The sequence below is a fragment of the Phacochoerus africanus genome, chromosome 4 (genome assembly GCF_016906955.1).
Source record: "Phacochoerus africanus isolate WHEZ1 chromosome 4, ROS_Pafr_v1, whole genome shotgun sequence".
Classification (NCBI taxonomy): Eukaryota; Metazoa; Chordata; class Mammalia; order Artiodactyla; family Suidae; genus Phacochoerus; species Phacochoerus africanus.
Window position 1 is genome coordinate 88,216,839 of NC_062547.1, and position 17,607 is coordinate 88,234,445.

General features: G+C 37.9%; 1 protein-coding gene across 2 annotated transcripts in view; it reads right to left on the reverse strand.

The window, feature by feature from the left end:
* HOMER1 (homer scaffold protein 1) overlaps positions 1 to 17,607 on the reverse strand; it is a 135,374-nt gene that overhangs the window by 76,288 nt on the left and 41,479 nt on the right. For both annotated transcript variants that reach the window (XM_047778177.1, XM_047778176.1), the window contains exons 2-4: positions 9,560 to 9,716; positions 4,840 to 4,971; positions 453 to 545 (exon numbers count right to left, since the gene is read on the reverse strand). In XM_047778177.1, coding sequence (XP_047634133.1) covers positions 453 to 545; positions 4,840 to 4,971; positions 9,560 to 9,716 — 382 coding nt within the window. The remainder of the gene's footprint in view (positions 1 to 452; positions 546 to 4,839; positions 4,972 to 9,559; positions 9,717 to 17,607) is intronic.

A 17,607-nucleotide genomic window follows, 5' to 3' on the forward strand; every position in this document is an offset into this window, starting at 1 on the left:
TTTCTGCCTCCTGACCTCCTCGAGGCATCTCTTATATACACCCCTAGAGACATGCCTTGCTTCTGGTTTCTAGGACCTTAGAGTCTGATAAACTTGTGTTTTCCCAAGCCTCTCCTGTGTCTGTACCTGACCATCACAGCACACAATAGGCCAATCTATGCTCTTTATGTACAAATGTTTTAAAATTGTATATACATTAAAAAACCTAAGTTTTAATTACTAAACTAATTCCTCCCCCCTCATCCAGAGATTCTTGTAGACATTGGCATACAGGAAAAAAAACTCTTTCCCCACTAGTATGGATTAACTGAAGGGTGCATTTCTATGTCCACTTTGGAACTCACCTTAATTTTGCCATCATTTTTCCAAATTTACTTCTGGCATAAAGGATACCATTTAGGATACCTAAAATGAACAGAGCTTATAAATAAGGATAGAAATTAGACACCCACCTGTGAAGGGGTACTGGTAAGTTCCATCTTTTCTTGGGATTTCTCCTTGGCTAGTCGAGCAGCTTCTTTAAATTCCTGAAATTTTTCTGCAAACTGAATGTATAAAGACTATATACATTAACCAAATAAAAATAAGTTGAAATGCCCACTTTTATCTTAGTTTTCTTCCATTTTCCTGAGTAAGTGACTCGTGTGAGCAACTTAGCCCTCAGATCAATTACTGGCATATGAAAATGACAGGAAAACAAACCCAATATTGAACACTCATTTGTATACTATGACATATTCTAACAAATCTCATTCAAAAACATCATGAAAACAACTAAGTTAGGACCTGGTGTCAGCTAGCTTATCTATGTCCCTCCTTGCTTATTAAGATATACTTTATGAAGACCAAGGTTGGGAGCGCAATTAGTAAAAACGGGCACACTGTATTTATCATGGAGAAAATTAAATCTCTTAAGTAATCATTCCTAAATGGCTCTGTATTTAGAGCATGGTTTCAACTTTTCCAGAATATAAAACCTTGTATTAAGGAAGGCATTTTATGTTCAAAAATACAAATAACAACACAGAGGCATTTACCACTATCGCTGATATCACTAAAACTTCATTTCTAAAGTTTCCTAGACAGCTAATGCACAGCAGCAGAAAGGAAAAGTGTGATCCCCACCAAGGCCTTTAAGATTAGTAAACATTTTTTTAAATTACTGCACAAAAAGGCTAATTCTTAGGGATCCATAGCAATCTAATAAACATTATAGCCACAAACAGTATCTATTATGCCCTGAAAGTGGAAACAAGTCTGCCACCGTTCTCAGAGAAAATAAGACTACAAAATAACTAAATTAAAAAAAAAAGTCTAAAATTTCTGTGTGACTTAAAAACACCTGTTAAAGCTGGCAATAAAAATATGACATTATAGTTCCTTCCTCAAACCCCATAAGCCAACCTCGATTTCCATCTTGGGAAAGAAAGCTTTGGAAAGAAGGGTTCATGATACCCTGGCCTGCTGCAGGGAGACGGAGGAGGGTCTAAATGAAAGCTGTCATTATTACAACATTCCTTCTTACCTTAAAACTTGTTACCCCACCTACCCTACAAACTGTAGTTCAGGGAAGTGAATTTGTATTATTATACTTCTCTAACTGGAGAGAGTCTCTGTTTACTATAAAAGAAAAAAAAATGTGAATACAGAGCTGAAAAGACTAATTCACATTGGTGGAAATGAAATAAAAGCAAAACCAGAGTTAATTTCTCTTTATATAAACTGAAGTAGTGCACAAAGTTTTCCTTACACTCATTCGGCATTCCAAAGTAGTTACTGTTTAAAACTCTTCTCAACTTCATAAAGACCCAGGCTATTGCTAATTTTTATAGGCTTAGATTTCCATGATAACAAAATACACCCTGGTTAGCACTGTCATGATCCAAGCATAGGTGGCACTTTCCTCATACATCAACCTTAGGAGACCACACGTTTCTTTCTATGCTGCTGATGTCATATTTTGAAAAGCCCTTGGCTAGAATTGCTTTCAGAGCCTCCTCCAAACCTTTATAATGTTTTTGTTTCCCGTATGGTTTTCAGTGATAAAGCAGGCCAGAATATTTACATGCTTGCTTCTTTTACATAAAAGATTATACACTCATTTGGTCCCTTACAGTCTACAAAGCACCAACATTTGTCTTCAAGGTAGCTTGGAAAATAAGTCATGATTTTGTCATCTCTGGACCGAAACATTCTGAGGAGACTAATCATAAGCTCTTGGAGTCAAGCCTAGTGAATAAATAAACTAGACTTGGCTCCAAGAGCTAATGCATTGTTTCCTAATAGCCAATCCACCCTCACAATACTAGGATTCATACCAGGAAGTTTGAACAAAAGAATATGTTAAAGAGGAAAAATAAAATTCTTTATATATAGAAGCCATTCTCAGGAAAAAAGATCAGAAGAGAGGAGACAATATAATTGACAGCATGTAATAAACTATTTCTTTGCCACATTAGCTATCTGCCCAGTAACTTGAAAGACAGAGTAAAAACAAAAAACACAACTTAATTTATAGTTAAAATTACTTAGGCTCAAAAATCACACAGGATTGAGAAATTAATCCACAGTTTAGTTCCTTTGTTGTCAAGAAATTCAGCAAGCATAATGTAATTACAGTTTTAATTTTTTTTGCTATAGGTTTTAATAGACAATTTCAAAAGAGAAGTTCTAGGAGTTCCTGTCGTGGCTCAGTGGTTAACAAACCTGACTAGCATCCATGAGGACGCAGGTTTGATCTCTGGCCTCACTCAGTGGGTTAAGGAGTTGCCGTGAGCTGTGGTGTAGGTCGCAGATGTGGCTCGGATCCTGTGTTGCTCTGGCTGTGGCGCAGGCCGGAAGCTGCAGCTCCAATTCAACCCCTAGCCTGGAAACCTCCATATGCCACAGGTGCAGCCCTAAAAGGACAAAAGACAAAAATATAAAAGTTCTAAAACAGTTATGAATAATGACAAAACCATTACAATAAACGTGTAATTTCCTAAGGAGATTGTTTATGGAGTTCAAGTTAAGAATGCTTAACTGAATGGCTGTGTCCCAGTTATGCCAAAATACTCTAAGTCTAAATATCATAGCTTTACCACTGTTCAAGAAATGTATTTAGAGAGTATGATGGGTATCAGAGAAGTGAAATCAGATAACACTTGCTTGTTTTAATTATCTTACAGAAAATGACTTATAAACACCACGACAAAAGTTAAAATGTAAAATTGAGGAGTTTCCTCTGTGGCTCAACAGGATTGGCAGTGTCTTGGGCGTGCTGGGAGGCAGGTTCAGTCTCTGGCCTGGCACAGTGGGTTAAGGATCTGGCATTGCTGCAGCTGCAGCTTGGGTTGCAACTGCAGCTCAGATCTGATCCCTGGTCTGGGGACTCCTTATGCCGCAAGGCAACCAAAAAAAAAAAAAATCATAAAATTGAGCTTTCAACTCTGATCTGTATCAAAAAATTTTAAAAAGTACTTGAAAACAATAGTGTTAAGGAAAGTTTACAACTAAAACAAAAGGAAACAAAGATTATTCTAACTACTGAACCATCTATAACCTCATGTCAATAAATATTCACAAAAAATTTAAGATTTTTTAAAAGAACTGATTTTTAAGGATCTGAATGATTTCTATAATAGACAGTTTATTTATTTATTTATTTTTATCTTTTTAAGGGCCGTACCCACAGCATATGGAGGTTCCCAGGCTAGAGGTCCAATTGGAGCTATAGCCGCTGGCCCATGCCACAACCACAGCAATGCAGGATGCGAGCCGCCTCTGCGACCTACACCACAGCTCACTGCAACGCCAGATCCTTAACCCGCTGAGTGAGGCCAGGGATCGAACCCGAGTCCTCATGGATGCTAGTCCGGTTCATTAATCAATGAGCCAAGATGGGAACTCCAGACAGCTTAAGTTTAAACATGAGCATTAACAATGTGTATCTAACAAGAGCCTGGTTACTCTTCCTCTCAAGCCATGGGATCCTATGTATACCAAATCATACCTAAAGTGTTTCAAATGTAGGGTTATCCTTTTATCTGAATGCTTCGCACGGAGAAGTTTAAACATAAATTTCTGAGTCTGGTTAGCATCAGCTGTGAAGAGCAAAAGTGAGTAATCCTCATTTCCTTGATCCCATGTTATTCTGAGATTGTTTCCTTTTCCTTATAAACTCATTTTCTGTGGCATCCACAAGAATTCAAGATGCTGTTGGTATGAACATTGCATGGCTTTTGCTTATATGCAGGACAACTGTTTTATTTCCAGTATTTAGCCTGGTGATGCTCTGTATTTTATCAGCCTTTCCGGCCACAGTAATTCACTTGGTCAGTTCCAAGAACTCATGGTGCCTATTGGCTCTTACTCTGTATTGCATCAGAGAGCTCAGAGTAATTCTTACCTAGACAAAGCTCCACGTTCCCTTGACACAGTAATTTAAACGTGCCTGCTATGATGTCAAAAGGCTGAAAGCTAAAGCATAAGCAGCTTGAGCTTTCACAATTCAGAAGCACTTGGTGTCTGCCCATCTTAGAGGACATCTCCAACCAAGGGTGCAAAGCCCTGAGCAAAGTTCATTCTGCAGTGATAATTCCTACCTTTTATTTCCTACTCTACAGACAGCTAACCACACAACCCTTTCTTAATGGGTGGTGACTGTTTTTAATGTATACAACACATTTTCCAATGGACAGTGGAATCCAGGAATCTCTCACTTCTTTCTCTAAAGTCACTACAGTTGTTTGGAGAATATCAAAGAAATGTCGCCTATATTTTATTCTCTCCATTTTCTATTACATGTTTAAGACTGACTTGAAGATGCAGATTTCCAATCAGATCTTATGATTAACTTACTTTTGAAAGATGATGCTCAGAGGAGAACCCCAGTCCATAAACAGTATTTGCCCGGCTATCGGCCCACTGGCCAAACTTCTGAGATGTTTTAGTAAATGTCATGTTTGGGGTGATGGTGCTGTTAATTATTGCCTGAAAAATAAAACAAGTATGAGTAACCGGCCAAATATTAGTAGGTAGGCATTTAAGCACAGGACTATTCAGTTACATAAAAATTTAGGACTCCAACTGAGCCAAAACGTTAAATATAAAAGATAGAGAAACAGATTACAATGTTGTAAGTGAAAACGTGGAAATACAGTAATAATAGAACTATAACTATAGGAGCACTCCATCACAAATTTGAACACTTTGCAAGCAAAGTAAGTTTTCCTGTGATGCAAAAAAAATTTAAAGTTTTTAATGTGGTCAGTTGTCTTCCCTTTGAACATTTAGGATCAATATCTATTAACTTTGGATAATATTCAGTGGAAGCAAGTTAAGTTTTAATAGTTGTTTACATAAAACCAAGGTCTCTCCAAAGAATCTTTCCATAATGAAGACAGCAATGGACCACTACTTTCTAAAAGCCATCATTAGGAATTTTCTTAAAGGCGTTCCCACTGTGGTGTAATGGGATTGGCAGCGGCTTGGGAGCCCTGGACCGGCACAGTGGGTTAAGGAGGCATTGCCAAAGCTACAGCTTAGGTCACAACTATAGGCTTGGATCTGATCCCTGGCCCAGGAACTCCATATGCTGTGGGGCAGCCAAAAAAGGAAGAAAAAAAAAAGAATTTTCTCAAAGCCGACTTACCTGAAACATACTATAACACAGAAAAGACTTTTAATCATTTCGTATGTTTTCCTTGTTTCAAGAGAAAAGCAAAAACCCTTAAATACATACTTTACCTCTTTATGTATAAAGTAGTATAAAACTATGGTAAAAAGAATCACTATCATTTCTGTGTTACACACAGCTCTCTAGAAAACTCATATTTTAGTACACTATTAAATATTAACTTTGGTGATGACTTTAATAAATTTCAACTATTCTTATACCATGTTTCCTTAAAAGTATACTCATTTCCTCTGCCAACACTGTAAAAGAGTAGAATCAGTTTTTCAGTTAAATAGTCTTGTAACTGAGGTTACAAATTGACTCCAGTAATTATCAAAATAAACATGTTATCAAATCCATAAGCAGTTATTTGATGACCTATTAAATGCAGAATAAAAACCAAACATTTCAGAACAAAGCTAAGTCTGTTTACCACATGAACAACAGCACAATGTAAATATTTACGATCGATTTAGGTAGTGATGAAATTATAATAATGAATGCATGACACTTGTCCTACTCAAGCAGACAGAGAGTGGTCTCTTGCTTTCTTTCAGACAGTAGACATATTATCCGTTGTTACATGAGAACCCTTATTCTCAATAAGCATTTGTACCTCTGACAAAATGTACATACCAATTTACTGCCTTACCCTTCAGTTCAAAAGCTGTTTTTCCTAGCATGTCATTTTAGATCCTATAAAATGTAGCTAACAACTGCTCTAACATGCAGGGCTGACATCAAATGAAGGACTAAGTGGCAAAGAATATATTAACAAATGGAAAGGAATCTTTTGGATACGCAACTGTGTGTGTGAGCACCTATTAAACGCCAAGCCCACTATTCTAGGAACTGGAGATACAACGAGAGGCAATACAATTGTGGGTTACATTCTATAGCAAGAAAAGTTGGTCAGTGAACAAGTCAACAAGCAGCTAACCAATGAAATTTCAGGAAATGCTAAGTGTGGGGAAGACCACTGACCAGGATAGGATAAAGACTTTGAGGCAGGAAGGTAAGGGCCGGCAAGCACTACTTCAGAACTGGTTGTCCTTGAGTGTTCCCTAGGCTACATCTGAGCTGAGATCTGACTGTTTCCAAGGAGAGAAGAGCGTTTTACAGCTGATCCTCATAATTCTCACACAGTGAGGCAGCCACAGGCTTTATAAGGCATGCAGGAGAAGTGACCCACGTCACTGACCTTCTGTTTAGCTATTTCAAATTAACTTTCTGTTTTTAATGTTTAAGAGTTCCATTTTAATCCCCATTCTGAACCCTTCCTTTCCTCCATAGGACTTGTTTCAGGATTCTTTAATCAGTGAATAAAACTATAAAATGATGATTTGGAATTCCCATCATGGCTCAGCGGAAAAGACTCTGACTGGTACCCATGAGGACACAGGTTGGATCCCTGGCCTTGTTCAGTGGGTTAAGGATCTGGCATTGCCATGAGCTGTGGTGTAGGTCACAGATGCAGCTCAGAGCCTGTGTTGCTCTGGCTGTGGTTTAAGCAGGCAGCTACAGCTCCAATTTGAAACCTCCATATGCAGCAGGTGCGGCCTTAAAAGGACAAAAACAAATAAATAAAAAGAAATAAATAAAATGATGATTCCACACTTAAAATTATTTATTAGAATTCTCTGAATAGAATGCTACTATGAAGTCATTTAAAAGAAAAAATTTAGTTCTTTAAAACAAATATGTCTCTCAATCACAGAGTTCTTGTCTTTTCAAAGAAAAGAGGCAGAAACGCTGTGTCATTACCGATCATACATAGTGCCTTGATCCTGGCCCTTAGCCCTGCTGATGTCTCTGCAGCACGATTAGAGAACCTTCAAGCAAAATTTACATGCACAGTAAAGGTCCCAAGTGAGAACAAAAGGACGTTTTCTAATCAGGGGCACCTAAGGTTTTTCCAACTCATCATATTGCACAGAAAGAGCAGGGAGAGTGGGAAGGAGAAAAATACTCATTTAGCCGCATCAAATAAACCTACTGCTTACCAAAAAACTACTCTTGCAGGGAACTGCAGTAGTTAATAGCATCAGTTTAGAAAAGTAACTAGAAAATGGAAAATGTGATAGAAAACATAACTCTGGTACAAAGAGTAGATTTTGTTAAAAGAAACAAACAAAAAAAACCCTTTCCACAAGAGTTATGTAAGAGCCTAATAATTACAAGCTGCAAAGTATATTCAAAATGGAAATGACAGAAGCAATAGTTCATAATGCCTCAGAAGGGAGAACACATGAAGATTATTTAATCACAATGGACCTTGGACTACTTTTACATACCATTTAACTGCAACTGTCCTCTCTAATAAAACCACATCTTATCTGTGGCTTGGGCCAATAGAGAAATACAAGTTATAGAGAACTGAAGGTTCAAGTGAAGGAAAAGAAATTAACACTCTAGGGTCTGAGATTATAATAATTAATATCTGTTAATTTCAATAAACAGTTACCAAATGTGGCAAAATTATTCCTCATTAAATAAAGCTTCACGGAAATTAACCATTACTATTTCCCAAGTCCTATAAATCCTGAGTAAAAATGAAAAGAGGATCAATTACTCAAAAACACATGTTAGTCACTTATGTACATGATAAAGTACAAACAGCCCCCGGGGTCCTATAATCCAGTTAAGGAGATAAGGAGCGAGCACACAGGAAAAAAAAAGATTGGAAGTTGAACATTAAATTATCTTTTATTCTGCTCAAACCACTAGGTAATACAAAATTAAAAGCCTAATAATGCAATAAAAGTAGTAGTGTTTGTATAATGATTACTATACATACTTTATGTGCTTTTGCCTAAATTAATCTACTTCATCTTCATAATAATCTCATGGTATTAATGATGTATGATTCATATTAGTTCTTTTTTACAGATGAGAAAACTGAGTCATGAAGACATTAAATATCTTGCACTAGGTCACACAGCTAGTAAGTATTAAAGCAAAAATTCAGGCCAGACCGTCTGGCTCTAGAGTCTGTGCTCTTAACTCTATACTGAACTGCAAAAATTTCCCAGGAATGCAAAGGTCTTAGTGGCATCAGGAAAGCTTGAAGGGGAAGAATGGAGGCCTGATCTTTCTATACACTATAGCTAGAAGTTGATGCCAGGTATTTATCCACATGTATTATTCAAAATTCATTGAGGGGAAAAAAATAGAATTTTCCCCTTTTGAAGGGTATATTATATATTGGGCACTGAACTAAGTGCTTTGCAGAGAGTAACTCAATCCTTACAACGATCAGTACTGAGGTGAGAGCAATGAAGCTCGAGAAGTAAACACATTATTGTCCTCAAATCAAAATTTAGTAGATGGTCGAGTTAAGATGCAAATGCAGGCACAGTCCACGCCCTTCAACATTTTACTATCTGCCTCTCCTAAAACAGATCTTGCCCATATGCTTCTCTTCTGAATAATGGATATCAGCTTTATTACTGAATATTGAATTTAATATTGAAAGACCTCATGTGACTCAGGATTCTGAATAGCCTACTAAGACTACAGAAGTATATGTGAAAAGAATTCTACTCCCTCACTAGACTGCATGCTCCAAGAGCAGAAACTACGTCCATTCTGTTTAGATATTCCTAGCATCTAGCAGAATGCCTGACATAACAGATATGCAATGAATATTTATCCAATAAACTGACTTCAAATTTGTACACTATTTTGGCATGTGACTCAATATATATCAGGGGGTTAATTCAAGTAATTTAGTGGATGAAAACATTGTTACCTCAAAAATGATTAATTTTGATTTTTAAAAAGTTTTTAAAACTCAAAAGAAAGTATGTTGTTTTCATGAAGAAAAAATATCCTTTGAATAAAGCTGCAGTGTTTGCTGTATAAAGCAAAACGGCAAGATAATTGAAAGTAAATGTAACTTACCTTTGAGCCGTCTAAACTGATTATCCTATACACGTTTCTTGTGCTGTCATAGAAATAAGACACAGTAACTGCGTGCTTGCTGGTGGGTACCCAGTTCTTCTTTGTGTTTGGGTCAATCTGGAAGACATGAGCTCGAGTGCTGAAGATGGGTTGTTCCCTGGAGGGAAGAAAACAAAATGAGAGACTGAAAGCAGCCAATTTTATTCCACTGGACAATAGAACATGAAAACCATGAGGATGATTCCACTCAACCAAAAACTCCCACATCCTTGAAAGTAAGAGAAACTTACTTTCAAACTTGACTACTCTTAAGTATTCAATCACAAGCTTCTTTAAAACAACTACTGTCAATCCTTATTATTTGAGAAGATGCTATATTTGTGAATTTGCTTACTCAATAAAATGCATTTGTAACCTCCAAATCCATACTTGAGGTATTTGCTTGGTCTTTTCCAGCGACCTAAAATGCACATGTCCACCAGAGGTTGATCAAGGCAACACTGCCTTCTTATATCAGCTCTCTTGGTATGAACAAGTGTCCTGTTTGCAATCAATTCAGACCATGGTTTTTGCACGTTTGTGCTTTTTGTTGGTGCTTTCACTGCTTCACATGGGCCCCAAGCATAGTGCTGAGCGCTGTCTGTTCCCAGGTGTAAGAAGTCGGTGATGTGCCTCAAGGGGAAAAAACGTTCTATAAGCTTCCTTCAGCCATGAGTTACATACAGTGCTTTTGGCCATGAGGTCAATGGTAATGAATCAACAATATATATTAAATAAGGTGTCTTTAAATAGAAACACACATCGAACAAGGTTATTTATTGATTGGCTGATGAAAATGTGACCAGAGGCTCACAGGAATCTACCCTGTATGTCCCCCAGGAAAATGGTTCGATATTCACTAATTTAGTGTTGGTGGTGCCTTTATAGAACACAACCACTGCAAGTAATTAGAATTGACTATATCCTGTTAAAATACAAGTATCTTATGTGTGACTCTAAGTTAAAAGTTTTTACCCATTTAAAACTACATTATTCTGGTAACAGGTAAGTAATTTACTGGGAAAGTTTACATTCAATATAAGCTCTACTATACTGAAAAGTATAAGGAAAACAAGGTAGCCAAGTAGCCCATCATCACAGTATCTGTTACTTAGATCAAGTAAGGCCTTAAAGATAAACAAGAGATTTTTTAAAATTATAATTTCAAGAGCCAAAATGATTCAAAGATATAATATTCAAAATATGATTAGAGATTCTTTTACAGTCCAAAAAAAAAAAAAGCATGAGGTGATCTGAATATAAGAGAAGCATAATTTTTTTTTCCTTTTTTTGGGCCATACCTGCAACATATCAAAATTCCCAGGCTAGAGATCCAACTGGAGCTGCAGCTGCCGGCCTACAACACAGCCACAGCAAGACATCTGTGTCATGTCTGCAACCTACACCACAGCTCACGGCAACACCAGATCCTTAACCCACTGAGTTAGGCCAGGGATTGAACCTGCATCCTCATGGACACTAGTCAGGTTTGTAACCTGCTGAGCCACAATGGCAACTTCCACTAATTTTTTTTTAGTCCAAATAAAGCTTACTTCTTTCATTTATATGACAACTTTCTTTCCTAAGTAAAGCAGCTTAAGGTTCTAAAGAGAATTTTAACTGGTATTATTTAATGTTAAAATTAAATAAATTTAACTTTTTTAATTTTAAAGAATTAATTTTTTCAATTTTAAATTTAAAGAAGGAAAAGGAGAGTACGGCAAAGACAGAAATTAGCAAAGAGGTAAGGCAAATCTTGGTCTTGGCACAATGACCCTTAGGGTTAATAACAACAGGCTGGGTGTCACATGTCTTCTATGATTTACTTCAGCCCTTAGCGAGCTGTTACAAAAGGGAGGTACCTTCCCCATATGTAACCTGGCTCTTGCTAGTTTTATTTTTGGAAACCTCCATAACTACTGTTCTAATGAAAGAATCTCTTGTGAAAGGAAGTGAGTGATACATTTCAGGCCCTTTCCTAAAAAATGGAGCAGAAAGTCATCACTTTTGGTTTAACTGCCCTTACATATGGGCTCATTCAACACGTAATTATTAACAATCTGGCAAGGCGCCATGCCAGAATGGAGAATTCTTGCGAATTAGGAGTAGGTTTTATTCAGTCCCTTTCCCATCCTCAATCCCTGACTTTCACAGTGAAACTGATGCTACATTTGGCTGATGCCAGAAGCCCTGCGACCACTGCTTTTCTTTCTTTCGTTTTTTCTTTTCCCATCTTTTAATTAAAGTTCTAGGTATCAGTGACTGTAGTGAGTTTCAATTCCCAGGGAAATTCATTCACAGAAAATTCTATTTATTAAGACATGTCAGGAAGAGAAATGGGCCAGTCTCGTCTTCTTTGACTTGATTAATTTTTTTTTTCATTTGACAGGAGGTAAATGTCTAGATCATGTCAGCTGATAATTGTAAGAATGTGTTCTAATAAATTTATTTTCCAAGAGTAAAACTGCTAAGACAATACTGCTTTTGTAAGCTTATATGAACCAATCATCAAATCCTTATTCAGTGGAAACACAATGTTTCCAGTCCAATAAAAATTCTCCACACCATACTAATTCACAAAATGTAATTAATCTGCACAATTATTCCACACAATTTAATTCCATTCTGAATAAAAATCTTTTGGATAAACTAGTTATTTTACAAACAATTGACATCTGACATCAACTAAATGCCCTGCTTTCCTGAATTCTTTTCTGAATAACTGATTGCGTTTTTCTTTCTTTCTTTCTTTCTTTTTTGGCTGTGCCCACGGCATGTGGAAGCTCCTGGGCCAGGGATCAAACCTGCCCACGGCAGCAAATGGAGCCGCTGCAGTGACAACACTGGATCCCTAACCTGCTGTGCCACAAGAGCACTTCTGAATGGCTGATTTCTTTTTTTTTTTTTTTTTTTTAATTTTTATGAATGGCTGATTTCTTAAAGAAAGTTACAGTTCAAGATTTCTGTGGTCAAAAGCCTAGCCATCAACATCTGATTAAGACTAGGAAAATAATCTTACAGTTGACACAGGGAATAGAAGTCCTGGAAATAACGAGGATATTACTATGTCTAACTATGGCATACAAATAAACGATTCAAACCGTTACTGAATATCTCTAACATGCAAAAAACAGAGAGATGGTCTTTGTCCTTGACAAGTTTGATATGGTGAGGGAAGAAAGATATGTTAAAAAGTAAAATGTTCTTGGAGTTCCCGTTGTGGTGCAGCAGAAACGAATCCGACTAGTAACCATGAGGTTGCAGGTTCAATCCCTGGCCCCGCTCAGTGGGTTAAGGATCTGGTGTTGCTGTAAGCTGTGGTGTAGGTCACAGACATGGCTCGAACCCTGCATTGCTGTGGCTGTGGTGTAGGCTGGCAGCTGTAGCTCTGATTCGATCCCTAGCCTGGGAACTTCCATATGCTGAGGGTGAGGCCCTAAAAAACAAAAATAAAAAGTCAAATATTCCTCACCATGATTGATTCTCTGAAAATAAGTGAGTAAAGGCTACGATGGAGAAATCGATGCCTAAGGAGAGTTGAAACAAAGCACAGCACAGCGGTCAGAGGGCATGTGCGGCAAGAACCTCAGTAAGTCCCTTTGAAGAATGAGGCTAGAAATCAAGAGAGGCTCCAGTTCATGAGGGTATCTGTTGGAAACTACTTAGAGAAACAGCTCTGCATTTTAGAAAGAGAAATTTGGGAGCCCTGAAGAGGATGGACTGGCAACTACCCTGGGCACAGGGACACCGGTCACAACCTTATAAAGGCTGCCAAGCACTACAAAACAGATAAATAAAAGGTTAGGAGGTTAGGGAGTGGAATGAAAACAGGAAGAGGAATTAAGGTAAATTTAGAAAGCAGAGTCAGTAAGATTAAGTACCAGTTTGGATGCAGGGCAGTGGTTCATCAAAACAGAGTGAGTTGTCTCCTAGGGGGCATTTCACGATGCCTGGAGACATTTCTGGTGGTTACAACCAAGGGAGCTTGCTATGGGTTTTTAGCGGGAAGAAGTCAGGGGGTGGTGCTAAACATCTACCATGCACAGGACAGCTCCCTGCAACTAAAATTATCCAGCCTAAGATGGCAACAGTAACAAGATTAAGAAGTCCTGATGGAGGAGATGAAAGAGGAATCTAAATCTCCCAGGGTTTCTGGTTCAGGTGACGGAAAAGAAGACAGTGCTACCAGTCAGGATGGTTAACAGAAAATAAAATGTGGAACTGGAGGGGGGTGGGGGGTGGGGTAGGGAGGAGGAGCTCAGTTTTGATCAAGTTCAGATGCCTGAAGAGTCTGTATTTAAACTGTCAGGAAAGGAATTTAGAATATCAGTTTGGAGCTCAGGAGAGAAAACCAACACTGAGCATGTGGATACATTTCATTTTAGAGGGAAGCTGTAAAAGCAAGCGTAGAGAAGTTACACCTGAAATCATAAAGCTCTTAACTCTTAAAAGGATCTGTTAAAACATTTGACACTGATTATCCCAAGTGCCCAAGTTAATACTTTTTCCAATAAATGGGATGGCACTTATAAAGGTTAGACACACTATTTCCTCTACAACAATTCACACATATACTAACTGCATCAAACACCAGCATTTTCCAAAGTATGTTCTATAGAACAACAGAACTAGAATTGAGTGATCCATGTTTAAGCAAGATCTTTTCTTTCTTTCTTTCTTTTTTTTTTTTTTTGGCCATCCTGACAGCACGTGGAAGTTTCTGAGTCAGCGGTCAAACCTACACCATAGCAGTAACCAGAGCCACAGAAATGACAACACTGAATCTTTAGCCTGCTGAGGCCACCAGGGGACTTCTGAAATAAGTTCTGCAAACACTGTGTTACCCTGAGCCATTTATAATGAATGTTAATATATTAAAGGTTCTGAGAAGTCTTGCAGTACAGAAATTCAGTTAATCCTGAATAACCCAGCATGCAGTCAAATGATCTGACCCCAGAATTCTTTTTCATGTAACACAGTAACATCTCATAGAACTTGAATTTATGATCACACTATGAGGATCAAAAGATAAATTCTGAGGTAAATACAGCTCACTGAAAGTCGATCTGTACATTCTACCATCTTTATGGGCACTACTGTCACTAGAAAATATATATAAAAACATAATACAAAACTGAAGCCTTATTTAGCAATGACTACAGTATTACTTCTTAAACAGATTATAACACCACCAAGTAACTCTCCTAAGAAACTAAACATTAATCTAAAAATCAATTTTAAAAAGCAAATAGATTTTGGCATGAAGTGCTTTAAACCAGCTTAGAGAAACAAAACTAATCACAGACACATAAAGACACACATCTTTAATCCTAGAGAATCATCTACTTTGTAATTTCTTACATCAATAATCAAGATAATGAGTTCAAATGACCTTAATGCTAGAAGAAAAGGTTACTGAAGTACTTTCCAGAAGGTTCATTAAATAATTCTAGGAAGCTGGTATAAGAATAATTCGGAAGGTCTTAACTGTAGGCTAAAACTCTGTAAAAGTACGATACACAATGATGAGCTCTATAACTTAATATGGATGTGGAAAACTGGAAAAATACAAGTATAAGATGACCTGAGGAAAATGGAGTAAAATCAGGGTTTTATTTTAGAAATAAAGTTTATTCAAACTCATAAAAATTGACAAAGAATTAATATATTTAACTCTCAGGCATCAGTGTAATAAAAAAGAAAAAAAGATCATGAAATACTGAAGTGAAACAAAAAAAACTATCTGCCAAGAGATACATAAGTTCCAGATCTAGGGGAGAAAAGTTAACATTTGTCATTTGGATAGCTTTGGTTTAAAAAAAAAATCAATGATAATGCTTTTTAAAAATTACTCTTGAAGTCAATAGTTTTGCAAACATTTATGCGATTACTCAATAAACTTCTGTTCCAAGTAAGTGCAAAGGTGTGAATCCAACAAACACAACCAAGCTCAAGGGAATAAAGATAATTATACTTTTCCAAGTCCTCACTTAATGCCTAGCTTACAAATATCCTTTTCAGATGCGTAAGTACAATTAGGTGTTGCAGCAAAGTGATTATAAAGAAAGTTATGGTTTCCGACAATGCCCTGACTTTCTGCTTAGTTTTCCAAAAGAAAGTAGCTGGGCAGAGATAAAAGAAACAAGGCAGATAACACCTTCCCCTGAGAATCTGACAGTTACAGACACTGCTGGCGGCCTATCCACCAAGGACTCCTTGCTCCTTCCTAACACACCTCAGATGTTGTTCTAGCGTCTCCTCTCCTGCACAGCACAGTGAGCGTCATGAAGATAATCAACGCAATCCCATTCTCCTTGCCAGTCTGCTTAGGAAGGGACCTTGGAAGCAATTCTGGCTAATGAGATACTCAGGGAAAGTTTGCTGGAAGCTTCTAGGTATGCTCACAAAAAGACATCTAAGAAGGGATATTCTCAAATAAGGTGGTTTGTAGTGACACCCGGACCTAAAGAGTCATCTGAGTACTGGGAAGGCAGCTAACCTAAGAACAAAGCCAACACTGTCTGGGAAGAGCAGATGGAAAGCCCAAGAATCTGGTTCCTTGATTATACGTCTCTGAATCCAGGAATCAGCCTCCAGGCTTTTTATGTGATAAAACATGTTTCCTAATTGTTAGAGGCAGCTTTCCTTTTTTAATTTTATTTATTTATTTATTTATTTTATTTATTTATTTATTTATTTTTGTCTTTTTGCCATTTCTAGGGCCGCTCCCTCGGCATATGGAGGTTCCCAGGCTAGGGGTCGAATCGAAGCTGTAGCCACTGGCCTACGCCAGAGTCACAGCAACGCGGGATCCGAGCCGCGTCTGCAACCTACACCACAGCTCACGGCAACGCTGGATCGTTAACCCACTGAAGCAAGGGCAGGGACCGAACCCGCAACCTCAAGGTTCCTTGTCAGATTCGTTAACCACTGCGCCACGACGGGAACTCCATCTGCTGTCATTTTTTTAATTACACAAATAATAACTGAAGAAAGAGGTTTAGAGGAGTTCCCATCGTGGACGAATCTGACTAGTATCCATGAGGGCGCAGGTTCGATCTCTGGCCATACTCAGTGGACTAAGCGTCTGGTGTTGCCATGAGCTGTGGTGTATGGCGCAGATATGGCTTGGATCCTACATTGCTGTGGCTGTGGTGTAGGCCAGCAACTGCAGCTCTAATTCTACTCCCAGCCTGGGAACCTCCATATGCGGTGGGAGCAGCCCTAAAAAGCCAAAAACCTACATTGCTGTGGCTGTGGTGTAGGCCAGCAACTGCAGCTCTAATTCTACTCCCAGCCTGGGAACCTCCATATGCGGTGGGAGCAGCCCTAAAAAGCCAAAAAGAAAGGAAAAAGAAAGAAAGAAAAAAGAAAGAGCTTACATACAATAAACTCTGCAATAAATAAAGAGCTTACATACAATAAACTCTGCATACAATAATGCTCTCCAATAAAATGTAATTGGTGGTCTTCCCGAACACCTGCCTGGCTAGCTACACACTGATCATAGATTAACACAGACCCAGAGTACATACAATTAGATTCTTAGGGCCCCATTTAATACTGCAGAGGTAATCAATGGAAAAAATTTATAAGACTAAATGACTGAGAATGGGTGGGAGCAAGAAGTGTGGAAATCATGAAAGTTCACTATCAATTGACTTTCTGCTATGAAGGATTTAATATCCAAAGCTTTTAATCAAGAACTAGCAGTATAACAGCATGTTAGAGACAAGCAGGCAACTACGAGAGAAATAAACATTGGAATTTTTAAAAGCAGTTGCCTATGGGGATGGGGCTAGATGATGGAAGAGATGAGACAGGAAACTAGCGCTTCTCTTTATAAACCTTTACGTACTATTTAATTTTTTAAACTCATACCAGTGCTACAAGATTTTCTTAAGTGGCACTGTAGAGGAAGCTACTCTTCCATCACAGTGAATGCAGAGAAAATAACGCTCTAGGGGCCATTTTGGAGGACTGCCAAAGAACCACAGAATAAGTGGTAA